This window comes from Cyprinodon tularosa, unplaced genomic scaffold, assembly GCF_016077235.1.
Source record: "Cyprinodon tularosa strain WSP-4 unplaced genomic scaffold, ASM1607723v1 ctg350, whole genome shotgun sequence".
NCBI classification, from domain to species: Eukaryota; Metazoa; Chordata; class Actinopteri; order Cyprinodontiformes; family Cyprinodontidae; genus Cyprinodon; species Cyprinodon tularosa.
Window position 1 is genome coordinate 775,152 of NW_024039064.1, and position 23,513 is coordinate 798,664.

General features: G+C 36.7%; 1 protein-coding gene across 1 annotated transcript in view; it reads left to right on the forward strand.

The window, feature by feature from the left end:
• Positions 1-288: 288 nt before the first annotated feature.
• The window catches only part of slc1a7a (solute carrier family 1 member 7a), a 100,886-nt gene continuing 77,661 nt past the window's right edge, over positions 289-23,513 (forward strand). The window contains exon 1 of the mRNA XM_038295100.1: positions 289-874. Within this exon, the coding sequence (XP_038151028.1) occupies positions 740-874 (135 nt within the window). The 5' untranslated portion in view covers positions 289-739. The remainder of the gene's footprint in view (positions 875-23,513) is intronic.

Genomic DNA, 23,513 nt, shown 5'->3' on the forward strand with positions numbered 1-23,513 from the left:
TATTAAATGTTCTCTCTGTAAATCATAGTTTGCTTTTAATCCTTTGTGACTTTTTCCTCTCTTCCTCCCTTTCATTCTTGCTGCCCCCCTCCCTCATGTTTGGTGGCCTGGACCAATCTGCTGTCCAATTGTTCAGAGAGCTCTCTAATCCAGCCTTACATCTGAGTTGTACTGCACAGTGCCTAATAGGATCGTAGTATTAACCCTAATGACAATTCCACCAGCTGTCGCAGGGCCCTCTGTTGGTCGCCGGCAGAAATGTGTCCTGTAGGGGAGGAGGTTGAGGGGGCAGACGGGTTGGAGGCAGACTCTGGCTGAGAGAGGGAGTGTGTCAGTGGGATGCTTCTGCTTAGATTTAAAGTACTGGAGGACAAAGCCTGGATTGGGAATGCATCCCTGAACTGTTTCACTTTGGATCTTCAGCTCATTTATATATCTTGTTGTTTTCATTTCTGAAATCAACTCTTTTTTATTTTATTTTTTTCTGGTTTAGTTTTCATTTTTTGTGTCTCCTAAATCCACTTTCTCCTTATTCTGTCTGCTTCCAAACCATATTCCCCAACTGCTACATCCACCCGCTGTCTCGCCCTCCTTTGAAGCTGTAGTTGTTGGTTGTCTGCTGGATGTACATGGCTGAATAGCAGATTAAAGACGGGGGCTTGCTTTGGTGGTTTTCTCTGAGGGTTGCAAAGTTGCAGTCAGGACCCGGACGAGCAGCGGGAGGAGGCGGTGGAGGAGGATGGCTCTGGAAGAAGTGTGGGGCCGAGTGAAGAATGTCTGCAAGCAGAACGGACTGCTCATCCTGTCTGTTCTGGCCGTGGTCATCGGCTGCCTGCTGGGCTTCTTCCTCAGAGGCAAGCAGCTCTCCGAGCAGGTCAGTTGGTTGGGAAAACCCTTTCAGTGACCACTGTGACCCTCAACCACCCACCTCCTCGATGCACACACCCAGCCTCCTTTCCAGTCTGGCCTCAGTGATCCTCCCACACTTCTCCCAATAACACTGGATTTGAACAACATTTCACAACATCCACATTGAGGTTATTTTCATTATGTCTCTGCTCTGCTTTCCTTCTCAACACAAACACACAAGAGAAATCCCAGAGGGTGTGTTTGAGAGATACATTAAGTTCCCTGAGGCTTAACCACACTGATTACAATCCTAACCCTAATCTTTGACCCAGTGCAAGAGATTTAACCTTTTAAGCAAATTTTAACCCCTAAACTATTTGTTGAACATTTTCAAACTTAAATATACGTTGCGTCACACAGAAACAAAGCAAGGATGATAAAATATGCTGCAGATAGACACACATGTCATAAGGCAAGAGATCCAGTACGTTTTGCAGAGTTTGTTTTGGACAGATTGAAATCAGGGCAGCATCGGGATGACAGCTGATCTGTCTTGTTGAAGTGACTGACACTCAGCTCGCTCTGTAATTGCAAAAGCACTTATGTTTTGTTCTGAGCCTGTGCATTATCCAAAAGTTCCTGGGGGGTCGCTTGTTTGGATGGCACTAGAAATAATGGAACCATGATTGTCAGGTGGCTGGTTCCCTCTAACATCATTTAAGTTCTGACTGATTCCTGATCCAAACTGTGCGCTGCAGGGGGTATTGGCAGTGACGATGTAGGGGTCATAATCATAGGGGGGAAAAACTCAGTCTGTGTTTGTAAATTTTCTATAAGGACAGAGGTAATAAAAAAGCCACAGATGCATTAATCAGCTTCACACTTTACCAATACTAGGTAGATCAACCAAGAAGAAGGTGAAGGAGTTTGCAGGTAGCTTGTAATTAGACATAACTGCACTTCTCAGGAATCCCCCTGTCCATCTTTATTCCCATCAGTTCTAATCAGCTTCCCTGTGTCTGTTCAAGTACTCTGACATCATGGTTCACATTCACAACGTCACTGTCTGGACAGTCTGCTATGAATGAATATAGCCCAAAATGATCAAATCTCACCTTCAGCTTCTTAATGTTCTACTTATCGGGGGCTACGGTTGTAGGGGGATCACCATGTCTTGTCCTCCATATGATGGACCGAATTTTGGTTATTGTTTTATAACCAAATCGTACTTTAAACATCCATGTCTGCCGTGTTTCTTCCCTCTCAGGTTGCCGTTAGTTCACTAAAGGCAGGATAATGATATTACACTGTTACTCTATAATCATGACATGACACCTCCCATAAATATAAAGGAGTTTTTCTTTTTCTTTGATTTTGACTGCCATCATTTAATCATTCAGTAAATGATGATACATTTAGTGCAAAGCTGTTTAAAATGTATTTGTAATGACAAAAATAAAAATATGACATTAAAATAGGTTAAAACAGGTCTAACTACAAACCTTTAAAAAGTCACGAAAATGTATACATTAACATTAAATTATACTGTCACGTGACTGGGCTTAATTTTGGCTGCCATGATGAAACGATTTTATACGTGTCATTGATATTTCGCTTTACTTAAAGTAAGGTTGAAAAAGTAGGACAAGTCGCAAAGATGTTTTACACTTTCTTAAAAAACAGACTAATAGAAGTGTAATTTAATGTTAAAACATTTATCAAATTATATTTTTGATGTTTTTGAATCTGCCACCTCTACCACATGATATTTTATTTTTTCAGTGTTGACATAATTTAGCATCTCCAGAAACAGCAGTTCCCTTCTAAACCAGGGGTTTTTATCAGTAATACTCTTATGTGAAGTATCCTAATTACTTATTAGTAATATTACATTCTAATTGTTTGTATATTAACTATACACTGACAACTAAAAGAAAGTAACTAATTATAAATAACAATATGCTACATAAAAAATGACAGATACAAAATTTGTGCACTTTTAAATATGATTATTATGTGTTTAATTATCAATTTAGACGTATAGATGTGTGTGTATAATTATTAGAAAGAGCTTTGTTACATTCTAGTCTTTCTTTACTGATTTATTTGGAAATTTTGCATCTTGTGCTCGTTCATTTCCTTTCTGTACAGTGTAGGTTTGTCCCTGCAGGTCATCCCTATGAAAACTTTGCCACTGTTTATAAGAAGACATGTTATGACACATTTATGATGGTTTAGAATTAACTGGTTAATATCTTTTTTTTTTTTTTAGAAAAGTTTTGTCTCTTACTTTTAACAATGTCGACTTTGCATTTAAAGTGACTTAATTTATTGAAAGACTGTTATTGAAAACAGTCATAAACATTCATAGAGTCTTTCTGTCAGGTTGTGTAGAGGTTTTGAGGACCCAAATGCAGAGAGGAGTTGGCACAGACACTGGAAAAAATGGAAATCTAGATAAGTTATTTTTTCCTAAAATAAGTGCATTTGTTCTTGGATTGAGTACGTAAAAGAGACATTTTGCCAATGGAACAAGACAATTTACATTTAAAATAAGAAAACACAATTGCATTGTCTTATTTCAAGTGCATTTTATCTAAATTTCTTCTTTTAAGAGTAAAAATACTCATTCCATTGGCAAAGCATTTCATTTACCCACTCAAATTAAGAAAATGTTTTACTTATTTCTAGATCCTTTTTACAATGGATGAGTTTGGATGATTTAATTAAAAGTCCAAGGCGAACAGAGTCAAAAATCCAAAATCCAAATATACAGAAAACCAAACAAAAAACAATAACATCAGGGAAAATAATTGAGAGAAGCTAGAGACTAGAAGGCAACCAAACAAACTTCTACAACACAATAAACCAGCCTCGAGTGAAGGCTCTGCTGCACTTTTAAGCCCAGCACTCTGATTAGGAATATTATGTTCACCTGTGTAGCATACCAAGGTTCTCACCAAAGATCCTCTATGATGGGAGATGCATAACTCGCACTCACTAACACAAAGGAACCCTGACACTTTCATCTCCATGACAGGTGTTATGTCATGTTTGATGATACCCCTTCAAATAAAGTTTTACAAAGTCTTCTAAAATTTTTAGTCTTTACAAAACGTCTGGACTTAAATGAGTGGGATTCAAAGGCAGGTGGTTCCATTGGAATTTTCATCAGATTAAAAGACAACAAATCAAGCTTTATTGTAGCCTTTATATACTAATACTCTACTTATTAGTCCGTCACATAAAATCTGAATAAAATTTAGATTTTTTTTTGTTGCAACATAAGTTCAAACTATTACTATTGACGGGGGAGTGGTGGCCTGGTTAGGGCTTTGTGCTTGGATCCCAGAGGTTCTGAGTTCAAGCCCCACTCCCACAGACTGCCACTCTGGGCCCCTGAGAAAGACCCTTAACCCCACACTGCTCTCTGGGCATACGTTGCTCCCAAAAGGAGTGGGTTAAATGCATTGAGTAAATTTCTTTACTCTGTACTTGTGACAGTGTAATGACAAAAGATGTTGAATTTCTATTCTATTCTATTAGAAAGCACTGTCAGTTTTTTTTAAAACAACATCGCTGCAGGAATCTGTAGCAGTGAGCAAGTCTAATAAATGCGCATGAAAGAGGTTTCTGTAATGATGCTTATTTTAGGTCGCATAGGTTCCACTGCAAACGTCACCACAATAAGGTGCCGTAATGTTTGCTACATAAAGGCAAGATGCAAACACTGATCAGGTTTAAATGTTTAATCAAACCATAAACTGTTTTCTAAAATTATCAGACAAATCATTGAGCTCTGATTGTAAAGAAAGATTGTGCAATAATTTACTGAATCCATGACAACTCAAAAACTTGGACGAAAATTTGACAGGATGTAAGAAAAACTAAAACAAAAGGTGCTTAAGCCTGGATTGGATATACTTTATTGATCCCAAGATAGGAAATGACAGTGCAGCAGGAAGATATTTCGTCAGTGGTCTAATTAAAACATTTTAAAGCCATAATAGAACTAGAGCATAACTATTGGAAAGATCTAACAAATTAAACCAGACATGAAATAGATTAAACTAAGAAGAAAGAGACAAAAGAATAAAGTAGAGAGTGACAGAGAAAAATAAAACTGCAGAAAAATGAACAAATGTGGCAAGACCCAAACAGCAAAACGACAAGCAGAAAATGTCTTAAAAACCAAACACAAACTAATACTAAAGCTCCAACAATAAGAGCAAATAAATTACAAAGGTAAATCAATAGACTTCAAGGACCATTTATCATTGCTGTTTTAGGAGAGTTTTTATGGTTCAGCCTATTGCTGCTCAACTTTTCAAATGCATCTTTCTCCTTATTGTAGAATGTTGCTTAAGCAATATTAAATCAAATAAATTATATACTAATTTAAAAGTGTTTTTTTTTTCTTTAAAGTATAAATTTTATAGAAAAAGGTTTAGAATGGGTGAAACATAAAAGGTTCACATTTTGAAGGCCTTTCTTGGAAAAAAAGAAAGAAATTGCTTTAAAAAGAATCCCTGCTATGGTCTAGATTGGTCGTCATTTGTTTTTCATATGATTATAAAAAGGATTTGGAACAAGGTTCATCCCATCATCTCTCTACTAACCTCTCATTAGCCGGACTTTCATATTTAATAACAAACTCTGGACAAAAAGTTAATGAAAACAACATTTTCTTGGGAATATTGTGCAACAAACTGGTTGCATGCATCTGGTGAGTTCAATATCAGTAGGAAAGACGCTGACCCAGAGGTCGTGGGCATGCATGGGTAGCATTATTTTTGTAACATTTTCTTTGGAAAACACCGTCTGACATGATAACAATGTCCATTTGCTCTTCTAAAGTTAGTCATATAAGCCATCCTGATTGTACATGTGACACCTCAAATCTCTGTGTTACTCCCTTGTATTTTTTATTTTTTATGTCTTATTTTTATTTATTTTATTTTTTTTTTATTCCTAATGCACCTTTTCCTCCTTGTTTTGCACCTTCTTTAAGTACTATGCCAATATGTGACCAGTGAATTTCTCCGCTGTGAGATAGATAAAGCTCATCTAATCTAAACTATTTTCTGTACAGGCTTTAATAGTCCTACCAAAATAATAACTTCCTGATTATAAGGCACAAGTTTCTTTTTCACATTCTCTAGGACACTTTATTTTCATGATTCAAAGGAAATTTCAACAATCTAAGTGGGAAAAACTGAAAATAAAAAAATTTGATTTTTTTTTTTTTTTAAACTTGCTTCCTGTTTTTGTTGGAGATTTAAAGTTAAAAAAGCTGTTATTTTTTAGGCTATTATAACTGTCCCCACTGATGGAAATAAAAATAAAAACAGTGTAATCTATTCTAGGTAAGGTTAAAGGCTTTATTAGTCCTACCAAAATAATAACTTCCTGATTATAAGGCACAAATTTCTTTTTCACATTCTTTAGGATACTTTATTTTTATGATTCAAAGTAAATGTCAACAATCTAAGTGGGAAAAACTGAAAATAAAAGAACTTGATTTATATATATTTTAAAAAAAAAACTTGTTACCTGTTTCTGTTGGAGATTTAAAGTTCAAATAAGCTGTTATTTTATAAGCTATTATAACTGTCCCCACTGATGGAAATAAAAAAATATATATATAACAAGAGTGTAATTACACAGGCAGCTGCTTACCTCAGGCGTGACGGCTCAGGAGAGTTTAAAGATTAGTAGCTTTAACAGCCATCCTGCTGCTCTTTAAACACAATAGAAGTTTTATTTGGTCGATTTCAGCCAAATGCACAATTACTGCACAGGCCTCAAGAGACAAAACAGCTGCAATTACTGAGAGAATCATCACTCAGTCAATATTGAGGCGATGTTTCAACATAAAACTCTGATGCAAGCTTTCACAGAGAGACCTCAAAAATCTATAAGTCTGCTAGGATCTCTAAAACTTTTTTCATCTAACGGGCTTCCTGCCCATCAGTGGGCAGTTTGTGAGCACCGAATGTCAGACACAGTTTGTTCTGCTTTTTAATAGATGCCAGGGCACAGTGGCAGCTGTTATTGTCCTCCATATACACCCCACACATGCACACACACACACACACACACTAGCACACGCTAATATATACCCCTTGTGCAATGTCCTCATACACACCACCTTCCACACACATATTTAAATAAGCACATTTATTTGCCCTAAAAGCTCTGCCACTCCAAACCACTAGCAAAAAGCTTTCATCCGTCTATCATCTCTTTGCACAGATGTCATGTACTTACATTTCTGTACTCGACCCAAGCTTTATGCTTTTAGTCCTCCTGACTAAAACACAAATGTTTATGTTTCCCATTATCCACTTCATAAGAATGGTTGCCTACGGTTGCATGTTGTGAATTACTTTCTTGGAAACAAACTAATTCGATGTTCGTGGTATTAAGTGTGTCACCTCATCCAGGAGAAAAAATAATCAAATCCCATACGTGAACATGTTGGTTTTTAGTTAATCACATTTTGGTTTTCTTGTTTATATTTTTTAATGTGTCCCGTTTGCCGATATAGCACTCAGAACCGATGTCCGTGTGCAAGATAACAGCTCAAGAAAATTACTTTCACAAGTTGACCAGCATGGCTGTTATCATAAGGTTTCATTTGTAAGAAAATTTACTAGAAATGGAATGGGGGGTGGAAACATATGCATTGGAGACTGAGATGGAAAGGGAGGTAGGTAATGGAGACGGAGTAAGAATTATAGGGAAGAGAGGGGAGTGAAAAAAAGAAAAAAATCATAAAAAACACAGAAAATGCTAAAAGTCAGCGTCAACACCTATTAGAAAAGAATGGGAAGAGAAAAAGAAACAAAACCACGTACCAAACACACAAAAAAGTGGGTATATGCCAAGAGCAAGCAGCAAATGAAGGATTACAAACATCGGAAGCAAAACCTATGAAGATTACACAATGTTATTAAGAGCTAAACTGAAGCTGCGCCTCAGTATTAAGCTGAACTGTGTATCAGTGAATACCTGGATCCAGATGCCTGTGGTGCATACTGATGATTGTATAATACAAGGTTTACAAGACTCCTTCAGCAGCATGATATGCTCAATAGCAGGTGTGAGGGGCCCCAGACTCACCCCAAGGTTAACACAGAGGAGACCAGAGTCTTAGATATCCAAAGCCACCCCAGATAAAGGGACATAGGAAGGGCAGACACAGGAATGGCAGGATCCACTCAAGATTGGCAGACAAGAGCCCCAGGGTCAGACACCAGGGGCTATACTTTCAAAGCCTAAAGGAGCTAAAACGACAGGCCCAACAGCATTCCTACTGCAGACCTAACTGGGGCCCAAATTGATCATGTTTGGTTTGAAAATAATTTTGAAAATAAATACATTATCCATGACTTTTTTAACTAATAAGTATTTCGATTGTGTGAGTCTGGACCTTTATCATATTATTCATACCTGTTGTTGCCTTTTTATATAAAAAAAAAAAAGACTAAATTCCAATTGAATTTTTTCTCTGGACTGTGAAAATGAACTTTAATTAATTTGAAACTAAAATTATGTATTCCTATGTTTAAAATTGTTTTGATTACTTTGGTAAATATTAGACTCTCCTATTAATTTACCAGAATAGGAATGTGAGGTGTGATGATGGGAGGTTTATAACATGATATTTTGTTAAAATAATAATAAAAATAAATAAATGATAATAATAAAAGTATTTATTCAAACAAAAAAGTGCATTAAAGATGCAAACTATCTCTTTTCACCCAAGGCCATAAGTCTTACCGAGGGGGTGGAGGGGGGGACACTTTTAAAGAAATGTGATGTATTTCTTAAAAGAAAAGATGAGATACTCTAGCCACCAGAACTAACATCTGTGGTAGTTGCAATTAAAATTAATGAATGCTTATTGTGGTATTCACGAAACCTGATGGGTAAAAAAAGACTTACGGTAATGTCTTTGATGGCAGCATTGTTTTTGGTAGTGGAGCACATTACATGGGACCCTGTCAAAGTTTGCTAATTAAGGCTAGAGGTGGTTTCATTTAAACAGAACCGCAGATTGATGCTATTTATACAGGAATAAAAAGGGGGGGGGAAGCACCAACAGAACCTATACCAAAAATACTAACCAGAATCACTAAGAAATACACAAAAAAGAAAAAAAGAAAACCTCTTGCAAAATGTTAAACATACAGACCTAGTATGTCAAACCCAAATGGCAATAATAACAGGATATAGCAAGCCATAATAAACAAAAACAAAGATGATGAAAAATCGATAATCCTAATCACAAACTATCAATCCTGAAAACCCCTGAGATGAACAGAAAACCGTGGGTCCTGAATGATGAGACATTCCCAAACTTTGAGAGCAACATCTGATTGAAGAACGAAAGCAGCAGGAATGTTTTCAGATCACTGAGATGCTGCAGATCATAAGACAGTGAAGTGATGTATCCATTTAAGTGATTATACTGACAAAAAAAGGAAGAGGAAAAAAGATGAAAACTTGAATACCCTGTACACCGGTACACAGTCATCTTAAAAATCAAATCCTACACATTTAACTCTGCTGTGATCTATTTAAATCAGGCTCTGTCTCACCTCGTGTTGTTATTGTTGTAAGATTTTTCTCAGTTTCTTCGATAATCGCAAACTTTCAAACATAAAACTTAACTTTAGATGTTATTTGTCCTCAGAAAAAAAAAGAAATTGATTTGCCACCGTTTGGATTCTGTATTTGCCCTCCTCCCAGAACCCACTGAGACTGGAGCCGACTGCTCTGAAAACAGCACTGAACAACCATTAGATTTTATCACTAATGGACTCTGTGCAGACAAAAAATAAATATTTTTTTCCCCACTCAGGTCATTTTTTTGTTGTTTTAACAGAAAATCCTTGCTTCAGATTAAGTAAGGTAAATTCAGACTGAGATCTTGTACATAATTTATATAGAGTGCCTTTTTGTTCATGCTTTATAACTACCTTTTTAACTATATACCTCAGTTTAATTCATGGGGTATGATGCGATTGACCAACACACCGAACAGCATTTCTGAAGAGTGATGAAAATTTTGCAGAGCACTGTCCAGACAGTAATTTAAAAATGCAAAGAGTGCTACCCAACTTTAATAACACATACAGTATAGGGCAAGGTGAGGCAGCCAACCGGGCCATGCGAACTCTGAAGGAGCTGCACACACCAACAGCTCAGGTGGAAGAATCTTGTTAAAACAACTTCTGAGGTCTCTGCAAACTGTCTTTGTGGAAAAAAACTGCAAGGAGTTCTGTTTGAAGTTTGACAAAAGCCATGAAGGGAACTCAGTATAAAGTGCTTTGGTTAAATCACAATTATGATCCAAAATTTACTATAGTAATCATAAAATTACAAATACAAATCAAACTTTTCTAGTAGGAGTCATATTTATAAGTAAACGTTTACTCTTAGTAATTACAATAGTATGTAGACAAATAACACATTTATAATTACAAATAATTTGTACTTTTATTTGTACTCTTTTGTGGTTCATACTCGTACATTTCTGATTTGTAATTGTGTTGTTGCAAAGTTGTAGCTTGTAATCTCACTGATAAAGCTCTGATGTCTTATGTATTTATGTGTTGATGATAAGAAACAAACCATATATTTAAATTTACCTACGCTTTTAACTTTATTTTCAAATTTAGACATCAGTAAGACTTTAAATCACCTTTAATCACCAAAGTGATCTATAGATCTACAGGCCGATTTTTGGCAAGCAAATATATTCTCAACTGCAAAAGATTAAAGAATGGGGAGAATATTTAGCTTAGAAGCCAACAACGTCCTTCAACTAATGGCCAGAACCAGAGTGGAATGGTTCAAGTCAAAACATTTTTTCTTACTACAATGGCCTAGTTAAAGTCCAGACCTAAAGCATGAAGAGATGTTTTACAAGGTATAACTCAGAGGTGCTACATAAGGAAGATCTTTTGAGAGAAACACTTGAATAACTTAGAGTTCTGCCCAGCTTTGAGTTGGTTTCAAAACCACATAAATACAAAAGAAATCAAACAGAAAAAAATAAAACACATTATCTTATCACAGTTTTAATTTTTTTATGACTCTACTGTGAAAATTGAGTTTTCGTTTTCTAATAGAAGCTGTAAACATTTGCTGTTTTTTCTTACTGGCTGTTTATTTATTTATAAATCATTGTCTTTGTTACTTTGCTATTTACTGTTGCTACTAAAGACGAAACAAGGGATTTATTTTGCTACAGTGTTTTTTTCCTCTGCATTTTATTATTTTTTTTTACTCACATAGCAATTTAACAGCAAAATAACGTTCAATTATGGTCTTTGTTTGTATAAAAAACAGATAATGATCTTTAGAAAATTAAAACATTTTGAATTTTATGCATTGAATGAACTGGTGTGTTTGGAGACATATCAATGGTATCCAACTGATTGAATTCTTGTGAAAAACGTGAAAACAAAATTACTCACAGAGCTAGGATGGTTTTATTCAAGTTCCTCTATTTAGGATTTTAATAGCTGCACAATTTTCCATGAAAAGGAGCTATCGGAAACAGATTAAAATAAAACCTTCCTGCTTACCCTGAATAAAACTCAATAAGTGCTCATGACAGGAAGCTGTTAGTGTGGCAATGTGGCCTCCAAACAAAATCCAAAAAAACATGCAACACACAAAATTGAAAACAAGCAAACAAGTTCAAAAATAAAGAAAATCCAAAATTAGAAAACATGCAACAACTTAACAAAAATTAAGTTGTTGCATGTTTTCTAATTTTGGATTTTCTTTATTTTTGAACTTGTTTGCTTGTTTTCAATTTTGTGTGTTGCATGTTTTTTTGGATTTTGTTTGGAGGCCACATTGCCACATTAGGATCCTGCGCATTTATCATATGACATCATTCTGAATCTACAACTGAAAGAGAAGCAGCAAGCCTGACAGGTCAGTGTTATCAACCCAATCTCTAACACAGCATATACTCCACGCAGCACCACATGTTGCTGTTTACAACAAATTCTACATTCAGCTTCCCAAACATACACTCATATGATAACACATACTGATTTCTGAGATATGAGGCAGAAAGCAGCTTCCTGCGAGAAAACTGTTTCCCACTGAGGTCAAAATCACTGTCTACACTGTTCTCCTTTTTTTAAATGTGCTTTAAAGTGTCAGGCTTTCTTCGGATATTCTAAAGAAGTTTCCCTCTTAAGAGAAATGCCACATAGTAAAGCATGCAACTAAGAAAATAACAGATTGCACCAGTCAGTCTAAAGCAGGGGTCTGCAACCTGTGGCCATGGAGACCCTCGATAATGGATCTTCATCCCTAAAGAATGATGAGGAACCAGCCAATCTTTGGAAAAATAGCTACGAAAAATAATGCTTGCTGTTGACTAATTGCATTGAATTTCTAAAATGAATCATCTATAAATATAACTGCAATATGCTTTTTGATCTTTCTGTGAGAAAAATTTTGTTTTTTTTAACAGTATTTTCCTAAAACTTCAGCAACCCATTGAAAACATATTTATTCTCCTTTCTTAAGTTTTTTCCCTTCATTTTAAAACCTAAACTTTGATAATGCATGGTGAGGTGATTATTAAAAAGAAGGACAAATCTTTTATAGATATGTATTAAATGTAAGTTATCTTTTTCCCTCTTTAAAAAAGATCACGCAATGTTTGAGGCTCTAAATGGGTTTTATTAGCTAGACTGGATATAAAAATAACTCTCAGGTATAGAAAGAGTTGCAGAACCTAAGGTTTTAGGATAATAATAAACAGCAGAAAGAGCCATTATCCCAAAACATCATCTTAATGTTTTAGATTCTAAAAACATAATCTTAAACAACGCTAAGACTTGTGGGGTAAAGAAGCTCATAATAACAACAAGCATGGTACAGATAGTGTGATGATCAGGACCTAATTTGCCGCTTAAAGATCCAAATAGACAATAAATTCTACTCTAACAGGAAACCTTTGATGAAAATGTTCTGTAAATAGACCAATGCCTTAACACTGAGCAGGAAGAGGATCCGAAGCACATCAGCAGGTCCACCTCTGAACAGATCAGACAGTAAAAGTGAAAATAATTAGGTACCCCAGGATTTCAATTCATACACATTCTGAAGAGTATAATTTAATCATGAATGCATCACCTGGTGTAAAACCAACCACAAATGTATTAGAAGAATTAATTCCTAATGCATGAAAATAAAACACAAGAATTCAAACTCACTGCTTAAAAACAGCTGACCTTATTAATGAGTGAACAAGTGAAATATCATCAATGACTAACATTAAATCCTCCCTATTGCACTGGAAAAAATCTAAATCTAGATAAGTAATTTTTTCTTAAAATAAGTGCATTTGCTCTTGGATTGGGGAGGTAAAAGAGACATTTTACCAATGGAACAAGACAATTTATACTTAAAATAGGAAAACACAATTGCATTGTCTTATTTCAAATGTATATTATCTAATTATCTTATTTTAAGAGTAATAATACTCATTCCATTGGCAAACAATCATATTTATCTACTCAAATTAAGGGTAAATACAGTTAATTTAAGATATTTTTACTTTTTTCTAGATCGTTTTTCCAGTGTGATCTGTCATTCTTCCACAGGATTCTTTAACAATTCCTTCACATTTTTTTCTTATTGTGCTACTTTTGTTTGGAAGAAAAAAACCTACCAGCTAAAAAAAGAATCTAACATTTAGGTGAATTAATGGTTATAGATGTATTGCATGCCAGAACTGTCCCACCCAGTTTGTTTCTATGCTGTTAATTGTTAATCCCTTCCCGTCAACATCGCAGCCCCAGCCTCTGTACGGAGTGGAGGCCAACAATCCCCTTTAGCGGCCGACCTTTCAGACACTTAGATGGCTATGGGGTATTGCAGCCAAAAAAAGAAGCCAAACAACCCCCATTCCAAATTTGGAGTGTTCCAATTTGCATGTTTTCAAAACAAAAACAAGGCTTTGTTGGGCTACTGTAAAAAAATCCTGAACTCAATACTATTCCTGAAATTTTGAATTGAAAAAGCTTCCTGGATGGGAAGCGAAACGTCTTCAAACTTGCAAACAAAGTCCAGATTGTTTTTAATTTTCTTTTTTTTTTTTTTTGGTATGCTTTCACTTGTTTTAATGAAGGCTGTGGGATATTTTTTAGGTTATGATGAACTCTGGAATTTGCTTCCATTTTGCATGAAAGTGACACGGTTAAACGTCACTTGGTGCGTGTTTTTCTGCTTTACAAAGCAGCTGTTACTGTTTTACTGGACAGTAGGTCATGTGGCTGGTTGTGTTTTAAAATGATTCTCATTTTAGTTCTAGCCTGCCGATCAATGCCTGTTTCTCTGATTCAAGTCAATGTTTCCTGGAGTGCAGAGGATGCTGGTTGCAGGGGACGTGACTTTACCACAAAAATAATATGCTTTATACTTATCAAAGTTTAACATGAAGATATATTATTTTTAATGTTTCTTTAACTGATTTAGAAGGCTGATTGTTTTTAGTTTAGATGAATTGAAAAAGTCGATAATCCCATAATTTCTACTCGTTAAGATCCAGACTTAGATCCTAAGATCCTAATTGAGATGCTGTTGCATCCTAAATAGATGAAAAAAAATCCTCCAGTGTGACTGAATTACAATTCTGCCATGAAAAGAGGCTCAGATTTGATTCACTCTAAACCCCTGTTGGTACATGCTGGTTCACCCTCAATTACGGTATTAGGTTTAAGGAGAAATGTCCTTTTCTTTTATGAATAAAAAAGTAATTTGATCAGTGATGATCTTAGGGGTTTAGATAGGGGGAAAAAAAGGCAAAACAGAAGAAACTAATTTTTAAACAAATCAATGATCAAGAAGAAAGAAAACCTTTAAACTGTTGATATGTGAAAATATGGGGATGTAGTTAGTGTGCTCCTTTTGACCGTCCTTACAGAGACCTTTAGATGAGCCACTGAAGGTTAACCAGCTGTTTGATCTAAGTGACTTAAAGGAGGAACATCTCTAAATATTACAGGAGAACGAGCCCCATTAAATCAGAGGTTAAAGTCTTGCTAATCCTGTGTTACAGCCTTATTGGTTTTTCTTCTAATTACCATTATGTATAGAAATGGCCTTTTTATAGCCCTGTGCAGTCGGATGGATTTTTTTCACCTCCTGCAACTCCTTATCCTCTGACTTGTCTAGTTTGCGATATTTTGCCATTCACTGCACTAACCATCACTGGCTGCTGGTATTAAGGTTTTAAAATGTTTTGTTTTTTTGGTGCTTACGTCCATCCTTATTTCTGCTGAGCGTTACTCGTTTCTCAGAGCTGCACAGAATTGTCAGTTTAGGAGCTCTTCCAGCTCTCCACAAGCAGCAACCTTTACTATCCAGAGAGGCATTTTTGCCCTCAGTCCAGTTAAAGAAAACTTAAATATTAAACGACTCTTTAATAAGAGATTATTTATAATATTGGATAAAAATCTGCTAAGGGAAACATATCTTTTCTGGAAAAAAAAAAACCTCCCAGTTTATTTCCACGTTTAGGCTTTTGAAATACAAAAAATCTAATCGAAAAAGAAAAAAAACAGTTTTCAACCTAGTGACAAGAAAATATATCTCACAGTGCTTTTAATATCACTCAGCTAAGGAAACATGGATATAAACTTGGATTTATCTAAAAACACATATATACAGATATATATAACTTTTGTAGCTTGACCTGGAGCGGGAACCAATCAGAAAAGCTGAAGCAGAAGCTTTTTTGGGGGAAAGGTGTGTAAAAAATAAATGGATCTTAAGGGGTTGTACTGAACAGGTTGTTGTTGTTTTTTAAAGCCATGGGGATGGATTATCATGTACAAGGGAAAGGCAGCAAGCTTTATATTTCTTTACTAAACTAAAAAAATTTTCTGTTAAATAAACAGTCAAAACAGTTTATAAATATAGGGTGACCAAACGTCCGTATTTCCCGGGACATATCCGTATTTCACGTCATGTCCCGGGCGTCCCGGGTTTTTTTTAGAAAGTGAGGAAATGTCCTGATTTTTTTCGACGCTGCGTGTGACGTAATCCCTGAGCCGCGTCAGTGCAGGCAGCCCTGTTCTTAATCACAGGCTCTGTTCGAAATCCTGGGCTGCATCCTCCAAGGACGTGTTCTACCTAGACTGGATCCTTTGAAGTCCTTGAAAATAAGTAGGCCGGAAGAGTTTTGGCTGTACATTTGAACAGGTCCACCCTTCGGCGGGTTTTACCGCCGTATGCTCTGTTGCTTAGCAACCGTGAAAGTTGACACACAAAGCAGGAAAAGAATGAATACCGAGGTTTTCAAAACTGTTTGTTTATTTATTTATTTTTTTAAAAGTTAAAGTGAATAAAGACTACACTCACAAGAATCCAGAGTGGAATAAAGGTTCCAACCACAGGGAGCAGGAACAGATCAAATCAAATGTAATGATAGAAACCTTAGTCAGTTAAATAACCTGCTGCTGTAATTCTGTACATCTCTGATGTTGCTGCTATTTTCAAATATCCAATACTGTAAAAATGTCCATAGCTGCATATTGGTTATTTATTCCCCAGTTTTATATTGTTAAAACACTTTACAGAATTGTATTGTTTATATTTTAACTCTTCCCTATTATGTTATTCTTATACATTTTTCTAAGGTCCTCATTTGTGTGACAATTTTTAATAATCTTTCTGCTGCTGTAAATTTGCCCATTGTGGGACAATAAAAGGATTTTCTATTCTATAAAAGGGGTAGAAATATATAAGTAAATCTAAACAATGTATGTACAAAATATATCTGCAAGATCTCTAATATTCAAAATCAAAAAATACTTAGTTAAGCATATTGTGCAAAACAGCAATAAAAAGATAAAACTCCTATCAGATTTATAGTCCCCACTCTGCAGATATATTAGAATCTGTCCTTAAATTACAGCCAAACCCATCTACACAGTAACAGATTAAAACCTTTAGATAAATCAAACATTACCGCCACATATCTGACTCTATAACCATTAAAACAACTATTTTCATTCATTTCAGTAGGAACTATTCACAGAGTTGTATTATATTAAACTGAACTTCCAATTTTCACCACTGTTCGGGGCCAAGTAACATTTCCTCTGATCACGGAGCCAATCCCGATGATGAGACATTATTTCTTTCATTGTGCTATTTATTCATTACAGGAATTCTTAAGCATTTTTAATAAAATTATCGTTTGTTATTGGAGTTATTGCTGTTGACTTTTACTGAAAAGCATTTTTAATAAATCAACTGTAAATATAATGTTATTGTAGGATTACGTAGGCCTACGTTAAGTGAGTGCATGCCCCACAGACATCTCTATGCTTGGGAACAGAGATCCCCCCCCACCCCCCCAACCCAAGGTGTCCTGGTTTTCCCAAATGAAAATATGGTCACCCTAATAAATACCTAAATTATCTAAAAATGTTAAAACAGTTGCTGAAAAAATATTCAGTTGTAAATTCAGGTATTTGCAGTTTTTACAACAAACATTAAAAGCGCTTAATATTCACCTCCTGCCACTATGAACGACAGCGGGAAATCTCCCATAGCCTGGCTGAATTTTTAGAGCTTTCACTGGGGAGTCCCAACGCTGCCACCCGCCAGCATGTGGGCAATCTGCGACTCAAAACAAAAACACAATATTGTAGTAGGATTATAATCCCGATGAGCTGAACTAACAGATGACTTTTTGAGGTGGACTTTCTTGCTTAAAAAAACGTTAAAACTTTAGTTTTCAACTTATATAAGCAAGTAAAGCCAAGCTACTCTCTTTCTTGTAGCTGCAGAGCAGAGAAGCTAAACAACCAGAGAACAGAGCATCCAGAGAATTTTAGCCTCAAAGCATCTTGGCCAGCGTCCACATTTCAGCGTTAAAGCGTTTTTGACGCCCAAAACATGTTCTCCTAATAAGCTTTTTTCCTCTTTCTTTAGAGAAAGGTCATGAACTCATGGTTGTGATATAATAGGGGCCTTATGGTATTGAATCCGCATGTATAAAATGCTAAAAATGTGCATGGAGAGTCTGTTACGTGTGTGTGTTTTAAATAAAATTGCCCATATAGGTATTTATCATACAGCTGCATTTATGGCAGAATTCTTACTTTACTTTATATGTGTTTAACTCCAGCAGATCATTGGGTGAGAGGCGGGATGCAACTATGAAAGGTTAACAGTCCCATAGGGCCACAATGAGGATAAGCAACCTTGCACACCCACATTTAATCATGATTTACACAGTCGAATAAACCAAGCTAATATTCTTGGTCTTCTACTATACTTCAGGGTTATTTCAGCACCATATTTTAGTTTTGTGGCTTTATTGCACTGTGTTGTATATGAGACACTGTGTTATATGTTAAAATCTCATACCTTCTGTCATTATCTTATTCAATCATCTGACCCACATGCAGAAAACCACTCAGAAGAACCAGGGGAAGATTTAACAGGTTTATTGAACACTAGTGGAGATAGGTCCAGTGCTGCTCTGAACGCTCGCGAACCGGGACTGAAAAGTGAAAGGGGAAGTTTCTGTGTTTAATTTAGGCTCAGTGGGAAATTTGAGCTTCGATTTGCAAAAGGCAGAAAGAGCAGCAGGACTCACGTTTTCAGAAAATTTGTCTTTCTCTGAATCCAATCAGTGTGGGTTGTTCCAGAAATTGGTTTGCTCGTTGGAGGGCGGACAGGGTTTACCCAGGTTAAGGTGTTTTCCTGAGGAGCGGAGGAGCTGACTGCCACTTAGATTTCCTTTGGTACTTGAACGGTTCTTGTGGAGATGAATCCCCTGCTCAGTGTGAAGCTCAAACAATCCTTTGGGGAAAAGTAGATCCAAACCTCCAGGTTGAATCCCCTAGCTCAGTTTAAAGCTCAAGACGATCCTTCCAGGGGGAGAAGGTCCAAAACATCCAGTTTGCAGGATGACTTCATGCCGAGAGGCAAAGACAAAAAAACAAGGTTAAGGCTCAGGTAGACAAAAACTCAGTTTGACTCAGCAACGCTCAGCTTGGCTAGAGTACCCAAAACTGGCAAACACTGTGGCATCGAGGTAGTGGCAGTCAGCAGCTTAAGAGTCCTCAGGTAATGAGGCAACCATCAGCAGGTGTGTGAAAGGGCCAAGGAGAACCAGGCGCCACCTGGTGGTGGAGGGAAAAAACACAACCCACACACCTTCTTTCCTTAAACTACCTAAACCTCGTATTATAGGTGCGAAGTAAGCCAACCGATCAAAAACAAGCCTGACTTGATAAAAATTCTGTTTTGTTGCAGAGTTCAAATAGGCCCAGATAATTGCACTATATTTCAGTTTTTCATTTCATTCAAGCTATCAGTATGTTTCTTGGAAAGTTATGCTGTTCAATGTTGGATGATCCTATAATTGAAACCTAAATCAGGATGATTGTCGATTCAAGCTTTGTTCATTTGAAGCATCTAGCTAAAGTAAAACCATTTATATCTATACAGCTTTTTGAAACAGGGATCCATGTGTTTGTAATTGCTGGATTACAGTATATGGCTTTATCTTGGTGTTAGTGGTGCATCTGTCAGGTGAAAGCAGGATGTGTAAAATGCTGTAGGACTTTTAACTGGATCAAAATGTTTGAGCATCACCCCAATTAAAAATCCCTTCATTTAGGATCCATTTTATATTGCTCTCAGTATTTGCTGTTAGATCAGTATTAGTGCTGTTAGATTAGTATTTGCCACATCTTTCTTAGATGCTACACTCCCATATATCTAGCCGATCCCTAAAGTCTGTCAGCAAGCAGCTCGTTGTTTTCACCAAATCCAAGCGGCAACAAGCTGTAGCAGCACCAAATTTATGGAATAAACCGCCTTTGGATGTACCTGTTTGCTGAGGCATTTGGTACATCCCGAGAGCATTACCCTATTTCTAATTTATTTAATTTTTTATCTCCTTTTTTAATTACTTCTAATTGTTTCATATTTGAATTACTTTTAGTTTGCATAATTTTTGTAGCTTTTATTCTCTATTTTAGCTTGTCTGTATTTTGCTTGTCCACTTAAAGGAATAGTACACCCAAAACATGATTAGCCTTCATTTTCTACTCACCTCCATGCTGAACAACACTCTGGAGTACTTTTTTGATATCTCAAATGCATCTGGAGATCTGGGAGGCTTCTTGCTGTCTGCTGACATTCAAATAATGGAGGTCCATGGCGCCCGAGACAGAAAGGTCCATAAAAGTCCACAAAAACGTGTCAATATTCCTCCATACTGCTCGTCCAATGTAATCCAAGTGTCCTGAGTGGGTAGCATCCAGAATTTACTCGAAACGAAGTCATTTAGAATGTTTTTAGAGCATAAACAGTAGTGTATAGGATTTCCTAATAGCGCCCCCATGCGCGCTCACGATTCTACGGAAGCCGGCAGACCAAACCGGAAGGAAGTGCGCATTCAGCGTCTGGTCTGCCGATAATGCAAGCGTAGAAGAAGAAATGTGCTGTTTACCTGTGCAAAGAAAGAAACAACGAAAGAAAAATGTCTGAGGACTTCAGTGTTGAGGAAGAGCATGAGTTCTTTGCCGAGCTGAATGCGCTGGTTTGGTCTGCCGGCTTCCGTAGAATCGTGAGCGCGCATGGGGGCGCTATTAGGAAATCCTATACACTACTGTTTAGGCTCTAAAACGTTCTAAATGACTTCGTTTCGAGTAAATTCTGGATGCTACCCACTCAGGACACTTGGATTACATTGGACGAGCAGTATGGAGGAATATTGACAAGTTTTTGTGGACTTTTGTGGACCTTTCTGTCTCGGGCGCCATAGACCTCCATTATTTGAATGTCAGCAGACAGCAAGAAGTCTCCCAGATCTCCAGATGCATTTGAGATATCAAAAAAGTACTCCAGAGTGTTGTTCAGCATGGAGGTGAGTAGAAAATGAAGGCTAATCATGTTTTGGGTGTACTATTCCTTTAATACTGTTGTTTTCAATTGTATTTACTTTGATGAAGTGCTGTTTAAGTGCTATTGAATAAAGGGGTATGGTATTTTTTTTTTTATTGGCTCTAATTGCCTTTGACATTCTTCAATCACTTAGATTCTCCTGTGAGACCAATTAAAGTTTTGCTCTGGAGGTACTCTTGTGAATCTGCCAACAGCCAGTTGCTTTTTTCAGAAGAACAAGGATTTCTTTCAAAAGAACAAGTTGTGAAGAGATCTAAGGCGAGCAGATCAGTGGAGGAAATTGCATTCCCACTAAAGACTCCACACAGCGCCTCGTTTTTAATAAACATTATGGAGTCAACTAGTGTTTCTACAGACGGTCTTATCTCTGACATTTTTCAATATCTCAAAGTATTTGTGAAATAATGCAAGAAATAAAAAAAAGTAGAAAAGTCTTTTATAAAACAGACAATCATGAAATGTTTCTTTTTGCACCCTGCTTTGAACAAATTTACATCTATTTAATCATGTCTGGAACATCAAGTAACCAGTTCATATTAGGTATATATTTATGAAAAGTATTTACTTTAGCTGTGTGTGGATGTGGCTGACTTTGCTTTAGGCACTGATCTAAAGATAACTCGCTTTTAAGATTTTTAAAGAGATGTTAGGCCTTGATTTTACTAAGAGCAATAAAGATCTCATAAATATTGAAAGCCTTGGTAATAAGACTAAGAGTTAATATTTTTCCTTTAGCAAAATTTAGTAGAAAAAAAGGAATAACTTCACAAAAATGGATGGATGGATGATGATGATGAGGATGGATGGATGGATGGATGGATGGATGGATGGATGGATGGATGGATGGATGGATGGATGGATGGATGGATGGATGGATGGATGGATGGATGGATGGATGATGATGAATGGATGGATGGATGGATGGATAGATGGATGATGATGAAGATGGATGGATGGAAGGATAGATGATGATGATGAGGAGGAGGGATGGATGGATGGAATGATGATGGATGGATGATGGATGGATGATGGATGGTTGATGATGATGATGATGATGATGATGATGAGAAGGAGGGATGGATGGATGGAATGATGATGGATGGATGATGGATGGATGATGGATGGTTGATTATGATGATGAGAAGGAGGGATGGATGGATGGATGGATGGATGGATGGATGGATGGATGGATGGATGGATGGAATGATGATGATGATGGATGGATGATGGATGGTTGATGATGATGATGATGATGAGGATGGAAGGATAGATGGATGGATTGATGGATTGATGATGATGAGGATGGATGGATGGAATGATGATGATGATGAGGAGGAGGGATGGATGGATGGATGGAATGATGATGATGATGATGGATGGTTGATGATGATGATGATGAGGAGGGATGGATGGATGGAATGATGATGATGATGATGATGGATGGATGATGGATGGTTGATGATGATGATGATGATGATGATGAGGATGGAAGGATAGATGGATGGATTGATGGATTGATGATGATGAGGATGGATGGATGGATGGATGGATGGATGGAATGATGATGATGATGGATGGATGATGGATGGTTGATGATGATGATGATGATGATGATGAGGATGGAAGGATAGATGGATGGATTGATGGATTGATGATGATGAGGATGGATAGATGGATGGATGGAATGATGATGAGGAGGAGGGATGGATGGATGGATGGATGCAATGATGATGATGATGAGGATGGATGGATGAATGGATGGATGGAATGATGATGAGGAGGAGGGATGGATGGAATGATGATGATGATGATGATGATGATGGATGGTTGATGATGATGATGAGGAGGAGGGATGGATGGATGGATGGATGGATAGAATGATGATGATGATGATGATGATGATGATGATGAGGGTGGATAGATGGATGGATGGATGGATGGGTGCCTACGATCTCTGAGCCTGCTTCTGTGCTTAAATTAGGAAGATGAAAGGAACAACCCTAAAAGTTTTCATGAGGATGTAACTGCAGCTGAAATGCACTTTTCCACAGAACCAGAAGTTTACTTTAAGAGAATTCAAAATCAACTCCATGGAGGCAAAACAGGATGTTAAGGTTAATCATGCATTGCCGTAATTAAGGCTACCTTAAAAAAAAGTAAATAAAGCAACGGGGAAGTGAAGTTAAGGTTCTTTTGTTGGGTTTTGCCAGTGAATTATATAACCATTTGTTAGTGTTTTAAAGGTCAACACTTTGAATTATGAAAAAAAAGAGACAACAAAACACCACAGAAGGCCACATCGGCTACAGTATAAAAAACCCTGATTAGAAACAACAAACCTTTTCAACACATTCTTCTCACAAGAACAGTCATATAAAGGTTAGGGAATGTTGTTGACAGGAAACTGACAAATAAGTTGTTAACGAAAAACCTTCTAGTAACCACCGACCATTGAAATCAGCAGACGCTGAAGCTGCTCAGAGAAAATATTTCTGTTGTGATATTTTAATCTCATTCCAATAATAAAAGGTGCGTTCTGAAAAAAGGATACGTCTGAGAACCACAGGAGCAAAAAGCCCTCTAAAGTTTACAGGGGAAACAATCATATTTAACATTTTCCAAGCATCAGCACTGTAATCAGCTGTTAGTGATTATCTACATTAAACATATCCCCTCTGTTGCTT